The sequence below is a fragment of the Buteo buteo genome, chromosome 10 (genome assembly GCF_964188355.1).
Source record: "Buteo buteo chromosome 10, bButBut1.hap1.1, whole genome shotgun sequence".
Classification (NCBI taxonomy): domain Eukaryota; kingdom Metazoa; phylum Chordata; class Aves; order Accipitriformes; family Accipitridae; genus Buteo; species Buteo buteo.
Window position 1 is genome coordinate 9,574,120 of NC_134180.1, and position 16,039 is coordinate 9,590,158.

Sequence of the window (16,039 nt, forward strand, 5' to 3'; positions counted from 1 at the left end):
GGCAGCCAGGCTCCTGCCACAGGCAGGGAGCTGCGGCCAGGATTAAACCTCCGGGAAGCGGCTGGCATGAGCAGCAACAGGCTTAGAGTGATTTCAAGGCGTGGGGCTCTCTTCTGGAGGAAGATTGATTGCAAGAGACGATGAAGAGATTTAAGAGAGCAAAATGAAAGCACAGACCCCAGACAACCCAGAGTTGGGCTGCTCAGCCTCTGGTCACCCGCTGCGCAAGCAGGACAACACCTTGGACCAGAGACGAGCTGGAGAGAGGCAACCAAAGGCCCCCAGAAGGACCAAGAGCCTTGAGCTGGTACGGCACGGTCTGGGCAGGAGGTTTCCTCCAGCATCAGCCCCTGGTGTGTTGGGTTTGAGCCCTGGGCACCTTCCCGTGGACCCCTCCTACCCACCTCCAACCCCTTCTCAGACATCTCCCTCCTCCAAACACCTCCACCTCCTCCCGGGACACAGATGTCCCCCACCTCCGGCCACCAGTGAGCCCACAGCTCCCACGGGTGCAAGAGCAGCATCTTCACAGACCGGTGGAAGCACATGCTTCATGGGTGGATGCAGCACCAAGGGTGGGATGTGGGAAGAAAGACACACAGACCGGGGACAAAAGAGCCATCAGATCATTGGAAAACAAAGAGCTTGTAATAATGAAAAAAGGACAGATTTCGTAACCAATCACTTTTTCCTTTGAAAAACACAATCACAGTAACTTTGCTTTATACAACCACCTAGAAACTATGAAACAGTATCACATTGTGCATTTTTTTTTTTTTTAAAACCTACTTATTAAGAAGGGTATTCCACACTTCAAAAATTATATCCATTTGGGGAGGAAAAAGGAGACAGCTAATAGCGCAGTCACAGATACATCATGAGTCCAAGCAAGCGGCAATTCTTTGTCCTCACCTTTTCCACTTAGCCAAAAAAGAAGAGTGGAGAAGGGGATAGCAAAAGAGAAAGGAGGAGGAAAGAAAGAAAGCACCCACAGAGGACTAATCACACTCCATAATTACTTTTGACATCTACAGGGCTTCATAGAAAGATCATTTAGACCAACACAGCGGGGAGGGGGAGAGGAAGGAGGCAGCAGGACCGAGGGGGGAACTTTGGCATTTCCACCCCGGGCCCCTTCCAAACACCGATCCTTCACCAGGAGGACCTACGGGATGGAGAGGTCATCACAAGTTCTACCAGGCTGCCCGATTTCTCCTCTGGAGCAAAGAGTTTGCAATTTGGTTTCTAGAGCTTCGGGGACTGTCAGGCCACAGGGCATCTTCCCAGGCAGGGTCGGTGCGTCTCGCCCACCGCGGCACGGCTGCGCTGGGGCCAGAGCTCCTCCAACTCCCACCGGGAACAGGGCTGGGGCATCAGCATCTGGGTACACCCAAGATTACCGTCCCTTTCCTCTCCTCCCCCTGCAAAACCTGCCTTTCTCTTGCAGCCAGGATGCTGCAAGGAGGGACTGAAGCCCCCGAGGGATGCCAACACACCAGCTAACCCCACAGTGGTGGCGGGTCAACAGCTCGTCCCAAGGTGCGGGATTTGGGATGGCGTCATGTAAAGGAGGCAAGGTTTGATGAGGTGACAGCCACTGAGCCCAACCATGACTGCTGCAGTTACCGTAGGGATTTTCCGCTCTTTCCCCAGGAGCCCCAGCCCCTCTTTTCCAAGGAGACAAAACAATCTGATTGCCTTCTGGAATAAAAATGTAAATTTTAAAAAAAAATAAAAAAAATGCTTAAGGCAGAAGATCATCTTGCCTCTGCGAGTGCAAAGCAGAACGGTGGATGAGAGGAGGGAGGACATGGGGCCGGGATGCACTCCATGAGGAAAGTGGCTTTTGTGTTCCCAATGGGAGCCAAGCCATGCCCCAGTCCCAGGGCATATCCCAGAGCGATGGCCTGACGTCGGGGCCACAAACCCCCTAAAAGCCTGGGGTGCAGGCCGGAGTCACAGCGAGCAGTACGCAGCAGCATCCTTGCAGGATAGGACCAAATTCCCTTGGCTGTTCAAAATGCAGGCAAAGCTCGACGGCTTCACACAGTCTCCCTTGCTCCTTGGGAGACCCGCAGTAAAATCCCCAGGGATTATTACCTCCTGCACCAGGACCACGCTTTCCCTCCCCTCCTCTCACACGGCTGCAGTGGCTGAGCACCGGCGAGGAGGCAGAACAAGCAGCACAAGGAGTTACTAGGGAAGTAAAAGCAGCAGGATACAACTCTGCTCCACAAGAGACTTTTTCCCCCCCACAAGCTTTTCATGCTGAAGCTGCCGCCAGTCATCCCCCCGCACCCTGCGTACCATTGGCTTCAGACAAATGGCAAAGACACCGACAGAACGAGGAGGGCCGGGAATGGGGCAGGGAAAGGTGCAGGACGAGCAATGGCCAACTCTGGGAATCCGCCTGGATTTGAGAGGTAGGAGCTTATTTGATACATACAGGCTGCAGCCACGAGCGCTGCAAATGCATTTCTTTTAAAATGTGGTGGGACAGCATCGGTTGGCATTGATGGAGCAGCTCCTGCTCCTGCTTGCCAAGCCCATAAAGCCCAAACCTGCCCCGCTGCCCCTTCGGGAGCACCCACCCACAGCACACGGCATTGCCTTCCCCATGCAGGGGGACCTGGTGTTCCTGGTGACGTGGTCCCAAAGCCATGCAGGGAACGCCAGCTAGCAAACAGACTCTGGACGCTGCAAATCCTAAATCCCTGCAACCTGAAAACTCCTGGAAGAGCAGGAAGGATGGAAAGAAGCAGGGAATCAGCATGGAGAAGCAAGTTCAAAGGGAATCTCCAAAAGTCACCGGCCATGCTGTGGCATCTCCTCCCCGTAAACGGGACCGTCTGCAAGGGTTTGAGCCAGTCAAAAGCAGCTTCCACACCATCCTTGGAGCCGCACACAACCACAACCTCTGACAACCTCTGCACCGAATCGCAAGGAGAGGGAGAGCTCAACACCCGAAAGCCAGCACTGCTTCACAGCAGCCACAGCACAGACCTGTCTCAGCTTCTGCTTTCCATCCAGCTATATCCCAACAACTAAAGTGCTGGATTAAAACACCCCAGCTCCTTTTAAGTCTGCTCTCCATACTTCTGGATGGATCGTCACCCTGCTGTTCTCCCTCCAGGAATGCTTCCAAGCACCCATTCCCAAAGACCGCTCACGAAAACAAAGCCACCCTGGGACTGTCCCTGCTCCCCTCGCTCCCATTGCACAGGCTGCTCACAAGGAGCGACGGGGCTATTTTCTCTCACCATCTGCTCTGCTTCGTTAGGTCTCCCTTTATTGGCCAGATGTTCTCGTAGACGCAGAGCCATCCTGGCTTTAGTGCTCGCTCTCAGGAGGAATCTGCATGCCTGATTTCTTAGAAATCTCTGGGAGGGAGGGAACAGGCAGACACAGCGCTGGGAGACTTTAAAAGCCATGCCTCTGGGAATTCGGGCTACTTTCCTCCCGAGAGAGCATCTTTGCTGCCAAAAGGGACGATGTTTTATTTTAGGAGATAACGTTTGCTAGCTGTAGCACGCCACCTCCCCTTTTTTTCTTATTTCTCCTGCCAGCAAAGACAGAGGAAAAGGGAAGGGAAAGAGTAGAGCCGGGAGCAGACAGACACATTGAATTCTTGCTCCCCATAAGGATTTGGGTAAACTACAGAATAAGAATTTAATTACTTGCAAGCTGACCCTCCCCACCAGGTTGGGAAGCAGACGGTTGGACAGTGCAGCAGCAGGCAGGCAGGCAAGACACAGGCCACCCAGCCATGCCCAGTTCTCCCCAGCCTGGCTGAAGAAGGCAGAGTGCTCCCAGGGGACTGGCATGACTTCAAGATGTCTCTCTGTATTTTCCCTTCCCTCTGAAAGGAAGATTTACCAGTAAAACTTGGTTTCTTTTCATAAAGAACCACTTGCTTAAGTAACACCACTGGTTTATTTTGGATTGCCCCCCGGTACACCTGCCCTACTTTAAAACACCCCTAGGTAGGTCCAGCTTCACTCATCTCCCACCACTCTCGCTGGAAACACCCACGCAAGGTTTAGACACAGCAACAACGGCTGCAATGCAAATTAGGAAACTGAAATATTTGAAGGGGCTTTACATCTCCGACTCCACTTCCATGTGAACAAGAACCCTCCGTTTAAGTATGAACAACAGACCTAAGGGAGTTAAATATGGGAAAACAGGCTCCTGAGCACCAAAACGATGAACAGTACAACCCCGGCTAGTCCAGCTGCCCTCCTGCTGGAGCAGACCGACACCGTAGGAGATGCAAGGAGGAGCACCACAACAGACACACCGCCTACGCTACCACGCACACCGCTGACAGAGCAGAGGCATCCCCCGGCAGGTCCAGCAGAGTTTCTTTGTAAGCTGAGAGGACGTCACAGAAGTGCAGGTAGTTACAGGTTTGCAGTGTTGCCCTTAGCCTGGCATGGGGCACAGGTTCATCACCACTGAATTGTCATCTGTTTCCAATTAAATGAAGAGAACCAAGTTTCCTTCTTCAGTTCCTCTGGGCAAGAGGCAGAGCAGGCAAACTGAGAAAATGCAACGTACCGGTCAGGTGAGAAACCATGCTATTAGCTAATTAAAAAAAATAACCACCAAACAGCAACTGAGCAGAGATTCCTGCAATTCCATTGCCCAAACTAGAGCCAAGTCATGGGACAGACATCAATGTGAGGATCCTACTTCAAGAGTTTCACCCTTCCCTCGCAGGCCCACGAGGCAGGCAGAGGGGAAGGCGGCAGTCCCGGCAACCTCGGCCGTGTCAACCCGACCCAACGAGACCATCGAGTTCGTGTCGCTCTTCTGACATAATTTGCACAGCAATACGGCTGCCCTTTACCCGAGTCTGCTTAATAGTATTGCACTTCCCAAACTGGGTTAGCGAGATGAAGCAAGGAGCACGAGTAACAGCTGAGCCACAGGGCACCATACCGGGATAGCACTCGACAGAGGCTTTTTGCCAAACCAGAAGCCACGAGGAGAGCCGCTTTCAATTTCACCTTCCCCATCAGTTGGGCACAACAGAGTCCTTTCCATGCTCCCCGACAGCTGTCTAACACACCATCACTCCTGAACCCCAGCCTGCTAAACTCCCCGGCACCGGCAACCATCACCTCCTCGCCTTGTCCCACTTCTACTGCGCTGGGCTGCAGGAGAACACTGGAAAAGCTCCCTGCTCGGTATGGGATGCCCTCCTGCCATCTAAGGACTATTAAGGCTTTGAAAAATACTTTTTGATCTGGAGAATGAAGTTCTGAAGCCTTTGTTCGCCTAGCTCTTTGCACTGTTGGTAGGACCCAACTCTCCTTTCAAAAGGGCCTTAGGATCATCTGTGCTACTTTCACACAGCTGCATGGAAAGTTGGCATTGAACCGGCACGAGACATGCCCAGAAGCAGTAGCAGCAACTAAAAAAAAAATAAAAATCAGAAAGAGAAACTTTGGTTTAAAATAAAATTGCAAAGAAAGAAAGAGAGAAAAGGTAAACGCAGGTGCAAGTTGTCTCACGAGAGGGGTATTTGCAGGGAATAACCCCACAACCCTGGAGATCTAAATCTACATTCCCGGCTTTGTTTTACTGTTACAACCTTCATTGCACAGGACTCAAAATCACTCTTATATGGTTGTTAAGTTTCATAAATAATGTGAAAACTATATGCAACAGATACATCATATTTCCAAAAAATTATAAGAAAAGTTACATCAAATTAAAAAGTAGCTTCATGAATGAAGATACTGCTCTAAGTGCACTTTCCCTGCAAGTGCAGCCAGTGCCTCAGCGCTGGATATGAAGAAAAAAAAAAACTAAAACCAAAAAAATCAGATTTAAAAACTTAAGTCCGGTTTCAACCAGTCAAAACCGGGCCAAGCAGAAACCGAGTGTGCTCTCGGCACTGTCCCATGAGGGAGTCCCTATGATGCTTCGTTATCCAGATAGGTTTGTATGTCCTTGTTGAGACTGTAAACAATCCTTCTTTCCTGAACTGTCCTCTTTATTGGCAAAACAAAGTAAAATATTTTATTTTTTTTTAAAATAGAACATTAAAATTAACCCAGAAGAAAAGAAACGAAACACAGTGAGCTTGTTGGAGTCCATAGGATCTGGTCTGGAAGAGCTCGGAAAACATGTTCAGTGTTTTCTCCTGTTTTCAGCTGGAACTGTACCAGAGATCGGGTTACTTGGGGAAGAGGGGAACAGAATGAGAAAACAAAGGATGTGGAATAAGAGACCATGGCCATCTCATGTGTTCGCTTCATTCGCTAGGTCCTCTATCAATACCTTAGTGTCACAAGCCTTGGACCTGGAAAAAAAACAAACACAGAAACACTCACTAGGGAGAAGAAATTCCCATTACTACATGCAGACAGTAAAACCACAGTGCACTGGGGGAAAAGCGGGGGAAAAGCGGGGGAAAAGCGGGGGAAAAGCGGGGGAAAAGCGGGGGAAAAGCGGGGGAAAAGCGGGGGAAAAGCGGGGGAAAAGCGGGGGAAAAGCGGGGGAAAAGCGGGGGAAAAGCGGGGGAAAAGCGGGGGAAAAGCGGGGGAAAAGTCTATCTTACACAGGAGGGAATAAGCAGGCTACTGGCACTGTTTCCCACTCTCCCTGGAATCGCAGAGCCTTACACCTCTGCCCCAGGTGTCCCTCAGCCCCCTCCTCCCCCGGCACTGGCCAGGCCACACCGCGCCGCCCACCCTGGGCGAAGGGACGATGCCCTCTGCCGCGCTGCGCTGGCCAGCGGCCGGGGACCCTGCGGCACTGCTGGGTGCGGTGCATCGCTCCAGCCTCCCGCACAAAACTCCGTAAAACCGTCGCAGCAGGGGCCACAAACCCGAAGGGTCTGTTCCTGCTCGATCCGTCACCAGGCTGCACAAAGGCACAGCAGCTTCTTTTGAAATACGCTTGACGTGTCTCAGCTCGCTGCACGTCCGAGGAGTAAAGGGACACGGTTGGTAGGGAATTCGACCAGGCTTTGGCCCATATCCCCTCCGCATAAAGTTTTTCAGTCTCTAGCAACCACATGAAGACCGTTAGTATTGGTCACATCCGTGTACTCTGAACCGTGTGGATAGGAGACAAGCACGGCCCAAGGGCTGCGGCTCAGCCCTGAGCACGCCCTTTGCGTGACAGCCGCTGCTTCCTTTTCCTCCCATCCACCCCTCCCATGCAGTGATGCGACGGGGGGGATGTGCTGCAGGGATTGCACAACACTCCAGACACGCTGTGCCTCAGCATCCCCAGGGAGCCCAGGCTTGTCCCCTGGCCGAAGGCTCTGCAGTTGTGCAGCTGGGGCAGAAGCGATGCCTGGGCACTGGAGCACCCTGTGATGCTTGAAGCACAGGCACTGCAGGGAAGATACAGAGTCAACAGGTTCAGCGGCTGGGGTGCAAGGTGCGGAAATGTTTAGGGAGTAAGGAGGGGTGGAAGGAAAAATTGCGTGGGTTTAGATTTGGGAGAGGATGGGATCTGAGATCTCACACGTGAAATCTTAATCAAAGGATAACTGAAGTCTTGGCAGGGTCTGAAAACTGGAAATGGCCAATTGAAGAGAACCTCTCTTCCAGGTTTGGATTTATAACCTCTGGCAGCTGCTACAGGTTATTTTTTGTGGGAGGGGAGTTTTGTAAAGGGACTGACTCCCTTTTTCAGCGGTTTACCAGAACCCCAAGATGATGTAAAGCATGGATCAACCCTCCAGCAGAGAAATATTAATTTACTGATTGGACCCATCCTCCCTTTGAGTGACTATTTTGGCTGAGATCTTCGCATAAACAGCCACCAAGTATTAACAACAGCTCTAACACATGATTTGCCTTGTTGTGCTAAAGGGGAGGCAAAACATACTGTGAAGCAAGACGAGGTCTGCGCAAGGACACACTCTGGCTGCGCTTCCACTGTTTGTTCTTGCGGCGATTTCGTACACCATCTTCCTGGTCCATCATCTGATCCAAGAGCGTCAGGTCGTCGGCGTTGAGCGGTGCCACAGAAATGTCCCTCACGGCACGGAACTCACCACAGTTGTTCAGGTGCTCATTCTCCAGACGGAAGAAGTTCCACACAAACCGCCTGGGCGGAGAAAAAGTGAAAATTACCGATCCGGTTCCACTTTTACTGGCATTGCCCATGTTTGGTGAAGCACTGGTACATGCACCTGGATACCACTGACTCTTCTCACTGATCAAAGTGCCTCTGGGAACACACTGGGAGTATGAAGAAACAGCAAACAACTAACAGCAGCACCGGCTACAACATCTTCCCAACTCTGGAGAAGAACAGATCTGTCGGGCTCATTCATTGTCCTAAGGATGACAGCCCTAGTCTGGACAGCATGAAGGCAGCAGGCATTACAAGCAAAAGGCAACCTCCACCATGTACATGAGTCAGGTTCAGCTTCAAGGGCTTTTCCTCATCCCAAGAAGCTGTGGGGATGGGTCTCCAACTAGAGTACAAGTGTATAAAGAGCCAGGACACCTTGCAGGATCCAAACCGATGATGCAGAATCCAAATTAGTGTTTGGAAAAGCAGCAGAGATTTGAGGATAATTGTAAATCTGAGAATCAAGTGAAATTTCATCTGGAAATTGCAAGAAGGTAATTTTAAGGAGAAATTTAGTAGTAACAAACCCCTCAAGATTAGGCCTAGGTTCAGAGGAAACTGCAAATGCAGCATGAAGGACCCAGCCCCACATTGCTGCAGAGCCCTCTATGGCTTTCTTCACTCAGCACCCTGTTCGGACTAAATGGTCCCGTTAGACACAATCTTCCATTTCAAGGACCAGTATCTTCCATGTCCAAGAGCAAGGTATTTCCCATCATGCTGATGTTATACAAGTAATAGAAATGTAAAAGAGAAATTAATTGTTCAGTCAAGCAGCCTTACCGGAATACCTCAAGTGGGGCAAATACAGTAGAAATTATGTCCCCAGCATACGGAAAGATTTGCATGGAAGTGAGGGAGATCTGGATGGTCCACGCAAAACGCAGGATCACATCTTCTACAATGGCACAATAGTAGTATGCCTGAAGAACAAGACAGACAAACAGGACAGCTCATCATACATGTTCTGCACAGAAGACAGACCTCTTCAGGCCTTCAGGAAAATACAGAATTTTCTGCTCAACCACTAGAAAAGTGACTAATATGAAACGATCTCTTTGAAACAAATGAACTCTACTGCTAGAAAATCCCAGCCTATAGCATTCAGAAGCATCAGTGGCCAACTGCAACATGCTCTAAACTCAGCAAGTTTCATTAAAATATTTAAAGCCTTCCCTAATGCAAGAGCAGGCTGTATACGCACTTTCTGTGGGTAGACAATTCCTTCTCGAAGAAAGGTATTTTCACCAGCATTTTTGTCAAAGAGACCCCAGTCCATCTTCAGGTCCCAAATTAGGGTATAGCAAGAGCTGATGAAATAGAAGATAATCCACAGGTAGAAGAACACTTGGGTGTCACTGTGGTTTTTAGCTGGAAAAGAGAAGAACAGCATACTTGTGTACAACTTAAACAGCTACAAATTGGTTGATTTGATCGGTGGAAATAACACCCCTTTTATTCAAGTTCTGGGAAAATCAGGCTAGCTAATCTGAACCAAACCGAGAGCCTTACCAGGACCAACTTTATATCGTCATTTAAATTCCACTTTCATCTCATCCAACATTTTGCACTTAGGATTGAAATTTGCCCTAATACTATTTTCTTAACACTTGTGGCAGACCTGCCATTCTAACTCTGAACAGCAGGTGGAAGCTGAGGGCCATATTTCACAAAGGACACAGGCTTGTACAAAGGAAAAAGCAATGAGGCAGTGCTCAGTTAGGAGGGTTTTGTAAGAAAATATTTTAATTTGTAAAAATATAAACAACTGTGAATTAGTGCATTAAAAGCCTGAAAGAGGATGGGCAGTACAGGAATTTCCACCAGCCATTTCGGAGGCTGTGGTGGCAGGGGAAAATAAGCAAAAAGAAGGCAATACATTAACATGTATGCATAAATCCTGATGAAGGCTTTGTATAGAGTTTTAAATGCCCATATAGAGCTCCTCTTTGTGAAACACGGGACTGTGGACCCAAGGTCTGCTCACCTGTGGATATGTTTTTGCAACTAAGTTGTTTCCCATTCCCCCTGAAAAGGTTACTCTGCTCTCAATTCAGCTAAATTTCCCTACATCAGTTGGCTAGGTAAAAACAAACTGATTTGATAATTCCGTTTGCTTTTAATTAGCAAATCTGGCTCATAAAGTTCATAAAAATAAAATACGTTATAATGCTTTGCAAGGCTGAGACACTTTGCATCTCACTGCTATCAGGAGTCTTTCCTCCTTTCTGTGCAGCCACTGCAATTGCTCATTCACAGATTCTTTCTAACAAAGCCAATAACACTTCTAGTACAAAAAAGGCATAATGTTTTTGGTCCAAACCCTATGCCACAGTAGGTGACAGCACTGTTTTCCATATATGTGGCTTTAAACCAACAGAATCCCCGAAGCTGATCACAGAGGGAGCAACAGGGCAATTTTCCCTCTCCTTCCCTTTTTGTTTCTAACAATTACGATATAAATGTAATGCAGCAACCCAATAAAATTAATGGAGGTGAAAATGAGAGGCATCGTGTAAGAGTACATTCCTCCCATTATGCCTTTCAGGCTTCCTGGACATGATGTGCAGGATATAGGTCAAATACACACGCTCATTCTCCTTTCAAAACACATCCCCTAAAGCAAACCTATTAAAGCCATTTATGCAGCAAAGCCTATCTGCACTGAAGCTTCAGATCAGCAGAGGCAAAGGACATGGCATCTGCTGCAGCTTTCAGGTTTGACTAGCCTCCCTGCTTTTGGGCAAGGTCGGAAGCCTTTGAGCAGTAACCCACATCCTCCCGAGGCTCAGCTTTACCCAGGGACATGTCTCGCATCGCATCAGCCGCCACCGCCACTGCAGAGAGCCATGACGTCACCCGGGAGCAGGCACACAAGTCCTGCAGAATACGGGCTCTGACGCCTAGGTACATTAATGCTGTTGCTTTGAAACCACCTCTCCCTTCCATTTTTAAAGTGCAGCTGGCCACAGAACAGGACACAGGTAAGGTTTTTGGAGCTTAGCAATTAGCGCTTTAGTGCAAAATTTCATTCTCCCCCATCAGCTCCTCCAAAGCCTCCACCACGTTATTTCAGGAAGAAAAGGCAGATGCTGATATTCAGTGACTCAGAGACACTAAGCCTGTTCTTTCCAACATTATTTTTAGCTGATTAGATCTCCATGTCTAGTTCCCACTACCAGCTCCTACATGATAATTCAGAGGCAGTTAATGGGTTAAGTGCTTTCAAAGCATCTAAAATGCTCCAAACTACCCTGTGAGGCTGCACGCTTCCTATCCTGGCTTAGGCTTGAAGGTTAGGTCATGTTGGGCTGCTTTTTTTTAACTTAAGGACAGAATTCAAACAAACTGAGTCTTACTCCACATCTTCGTGGAGCAGACATGGAGAAGGCAGGGCAGACAGTACCATCCATTGCCGTGCCTTCGGCCACATCCCTGGCATGAGCAGGTGCAGGGCTCAAGAGCAGCAAAGCAGCATTACTAGGTGCTCCTTCGGAGTTCTCTGCTCACAGAGGGGACAGCCTGGCCCCTGACTATCACCTCAAACTACATGAGGGGCTAACAAAACTGTATCCTAAATTGGCAATTACATAGGAAGGTGATTTCAAAGGTTCGTGCTGCTTAAACCTAAATTGCCTAAAGGTTATTGTGTGCAATTACGGAAAAGAGGAGTACAAGGAGGAAAAAGGCCCAAGCAAGAAATCTTGTGGCATTAACCTCATCAACCTCAAAAGGATGTGCTTGCTTCTAGTTATGTTATCCTGGTCTCAGCTCCCTTTCCCTGCCCCTATCTTTGCAACAGTCTTTTCGGTGGCACCTGGGGTCACACTGCTTGCCCCGTGCTCCTCCTTGCTTTCTCACCAACTGGCTCTGCAACACATATAGCTCCTGAAAAAAATTAATTTTAAACCCAAATTACTCCCTGGCAAAATGCTTTAATCAGAACTAGCCTATTGTCTTCAGCCTTGGCCTTTGAGTCCCTCCCTTTAATCACTCATCCTCCTTTTCCTCCTGCCTGCAATTCTGTTTGATACCTTCCTTCCTTCTGTCCTCATTGGTATTCAGCTGGCGTACAGAAATATGTTACTGCTCTAGGCAAGCAATTATATCTCAATCTCCACTGGCTGGTCCTAGTGGCCCTCTTCACTGCTGCTCAGGGGGCTAGAAAATCAAGGCATTCATATTCTGCCCAGGGCTCCATCTACCCCTGGCCTACCAGTTGTTCAGGAGCAATACATAACTGTGCATATGTATGATGATGTCAGGGTCTATTTAAGCAGTTCAGCAGGAACTGTTTTTCATCCTGTGTTTTTCTTTGTTTAATGATGTGCTAGAAACCACCAAAAACCATTAGAGAGGGATAGTCTCGGGATGAGAGAAACACTCTGGACACCTGGTAGATCTCAACCTCTCCAAGAGGGAAAAAAGACCAAGCCTTAAACATCCCATAGACTGCAGCAACCCCTTGGCAGCACAACCAACAGTCCACCCAGCAAGAGGTGCATGAAGAACCTTTCTACTCGATGCTCCAGAGGGTACCACCCTGTAGCAACTTCCTAAGCTGCAGTTATTCAAAACAGCGTATGCAGGACAAAGCACCACCAGCACAAAACCTCTGCATCTAAAGTTGCAGCTGCAGCTTTACCCTCCCTGCCGATGGGCAGATTTCAATACATGTTCACATTACCATGTCTGCACCTTGGAGGTGTTTGGCTATGTCAGAGGCTGTTCAAATTTGCAGTGCCCTGCTATCTCCACTTGCTGCAAAGCTGATGGGAAGCAGCGTACCACAGGAGCTGTCTGCAGCCTTCATGACAGAATTTCCATTAGCATCCTCAATTTACCCTATAAAAGGCAATTCCAGTAGACACTCTGCACAAATACACCTACAAATTGCTCCAGAAGGTCAACTAGATAAATAATGGAAGGCTTCCACCTTTGAACTGAAGTTGTGAACGGCCACAGTCCCAGAAAAAAGCCAAAAGGCACTTGCAGCAGCAGAATTTACTGCCTGCAAAAATTGCTGATAGACAGTATCTTGGATCCCAAAACCAGCCCCAGGGCACACAGTATCTGACTAGTATTCTGAGAGAGTACTACTCTGCAGAAATTATAGCCCATTCTAAACACAGGCAAGGGAATGGTTGCTTTCTATCAAAGCTAGACAGCAAATACTATCCTGAGCGCTGTTACTATTGACTTTACTTCCAAAGAATACTATCTGTTTACCCTGCTGAATTATTCTGGGGAATGTAAACACTATATAGTATTCAACACAGCAAAAATCAATGCCATGTATTATTGAAGATCTGGATAAGAGCACAATGGCCCTTGATAAGCACTCCTTGTGTGTCAGCCACTGCAGCTGGCTGTGGTTTCTGCTGATGGTGAAAGCCATGATAAAAGCTGTAAGAAGCATGAGGTTATCAGGAAACAGAGTCAGGTAAGCCCTGCTACATCAGACAGAACTGACCCAGCCAGAGCAGTTCTGCCTCCAGCGTCAATTAAAAACCTCTTGGTCAAGGCACGCCAAATTCAGTCTCCTTTGATGACCAGCCTTCCAGTCACAGATTTAAGCAGAACCAAAACAAAAAAACATATTTACAGCATGCTAGCCAAGCACAGACACTAAAGTTCTGAGCATACACTTTCTGCCACCTGGTTAGCCTAGGGATGATGTGTGCCCATTAACTCCATCTCAGCACACATGGGGGGGTGACAGCCAGAAGTGACTTATCTACATACAGAACTGCCATCAGAATGACATACCAAAGCATTTCTCTAACACCTTACTGCGTGAAGTGCAGTATTACTGCTCCCTCAGTAATTATACGTCTAAATGAGGGAATAGCAGCAGCATTGCCTTTCTGCCCAGCCAGCACGTACCGCTATTTAATACTGATCAATGGCAGAGCCATGACATGACAGTGGACTTAATGCAGTAAAAAGGCAAATAACCCAGAGAAGCACACAGAGGACTCGCCATCGTGCACGGATGGGCTTTGTCAAATACCAACCATTTCGTATGAACAACCTTCCCATTAGATTCTGCAAACCTCTGCTATAGCCTCTGGGCACAATTTAAAGCAAAGCAGCGAGATACAGCGCAGTGAAGAACTGTCAGGAGGCAACACCTCGTTTCTTCTTCTAGTTAAATTCTACATTCGTAGAGCAGGGAAATCCCCAAATCGTGTTTTGACTAAAAATATTCTGCAGGTTTGCATTGGGTTTGTAGGACCACAGGACTGTGTCTAATTTCAAGACATCACAACAATCTCATTGCTTGTATCTCACAAACAGAAGAATGGGATTTAATTACAAAGAGGAGGAAGTGTATCAGTCATGACTGAGATTTAATCTGATTCTTCTTCTGCTGGCTTCTCTAGCGTTTGAGAAGTGTTCCTGGGGGACGTTTAACTGCTACCTTGAGAAGGATGGGGTTTCCAATCTAAGCATTTGCCAACAGTCTCACTAATAAAAATATCTGGATTCACAATCAGAAACAAATAGCATGGTAATCAGGGCCTTCGTTGGACAATTTAGGGATTGGGACACAATGTCATCTGCTACCTCTACAGTGCTTTGAGATCCAAAAGCAGATTCCTTCAAAATATAATAGGAACAAAAAAAAAAAATCAAAATTAAAAAAAAAATTGTCGGATGATCACATCCCCTAGATTTCTTGCAGCACCAGAGAACTGCAGACCTGCATACATTCGACACGAAAATCACTTGTGATGTAGCCAGTTGCTTTTCTGAAAATGTTCCATTTAAAAAAAAAAAAAAAAAAAAGTCAGGCTTCCCCCTCTTAAGTGCCCATGAAATGAGATATCAGTAGGCCATCCTTTTTACTTACATCTTATTCATTAGTGCTCCCGCTTCTCCAGCCACCTTTAACACAAAAATATATTAAGTGATACAAACGGTACTATTAGTCCACTTTCCAAATCCCAGCTATTAAAATCTACCTCTCTCTCAGCTGCAATCTTGAGAAGCAAACGCATGAATCACGCAGCAGCAGGGTGCCGAGATTGCCTCTCCCCCACGGCGCGGCTGCCGGCACTGGGAATGTCCCGCTTGACATTTGTAGACCTACAAAGCATGGGAAGATTTCCCTGTGGGATTTCATGCCTCATTTGTGCTGACGTTCGGGGTGCGGTGGCAGTTCCTGAAATCACTCTGCCTAACACCCCCTCCTCCCAGGCTCCTCGCCAAGCACAGGCTGCCGTCTCATCTCGCCTTCCCCGCTCACTTACCGCAGGCTGCCAGCAAGCGAGCTCCTGCCGGCACCTCTGTCCCGGCCAGGGTGGTCCTCTCGGGGTTCTCCTGACCCTTCCCGGCTCCACCCTGAAGCACCATCACTGGGACGGGTGTCTAAGCAATTAGAGGAGCTAACAAGCCAGCGTGGAGAAAGCGGGCTCGCTCAGGGTGCTGCAGAGACCCACGTCAAAGCTGGGAGGAGGTCAGAGGCCAGGATGGAAATGTTTGCCCATGGCAATGCCTGCAATTCTTCGCTAATGACACTGCCGCTGCTCTGATGGAAAGGATCAGAAAGACTGGCTAATGAACACAACTCATTACTGAAGGCCTCCTGGGCACGGGATGACAGGGTTTCAGACAAAAATTCATCCTAGCTTACAGCAATGTGACAGACGTTGCATGTTTTGGCTCCAAATAATCATCCGGATGGAGTTGCCAGTATGCTGTGCTAAGGCAAGCCGTGCGAAAACGGCAAGTATTAAGAAAGAAGCCAGTTAATCCCATTACAAAGTTTGTTTTACTTCAAGAGGTCAATCCAAGCACTCTATAAGGCTCTTGTGACACCTAAATCAAATGATCTGGCTTGCCACAGCGCTGACAGCTCTTCCAGCACTGAGAAAGAAGGGGAGAGATGGGAGATCTTGTACCAATACACAAGGGATAAGACAGGGAA

The 16,039-nt window shown here is 48.2% G+C and overlaps 1 protein-coding gene across 1 annotated transcript in view; it reads right to left on the minus strand.

The window, feature by feature from the left end:
- Window positions 1–626: 626 nt before the first annotated feature.
- Window positions 627–16,039, minus strand: part of XPR1 (xenotropic and polytropic retrovirus receptor 1) — a 116,274-nt gene continuing 100,861 nt past the window's right edge. Inside the window, exons 12-15 of the mRNA XM_075038533.1 lie at window positions 9,311–9,477; window positions 8,890–9,029; window positions 7,855–8,076; window positions 627–6,313 (exon numbers count right to left, since the gene is read on the minus strand). Coding sequence (XP_074894634.1) covers window positions 6,253–6,313; window positions 7,855–8,076; window positions 8,890–9,029; window positions 9,311–9,477 — 590 coding nt within the window. The 3' untranslated portion in view covers window positions 627–6,252. The remainder of the gene's footprint in view (window positions 6,314–7,854; window positions 8,077–8,889; window positions 9,030–9,310; window positions 9,478–16,039) is intronic.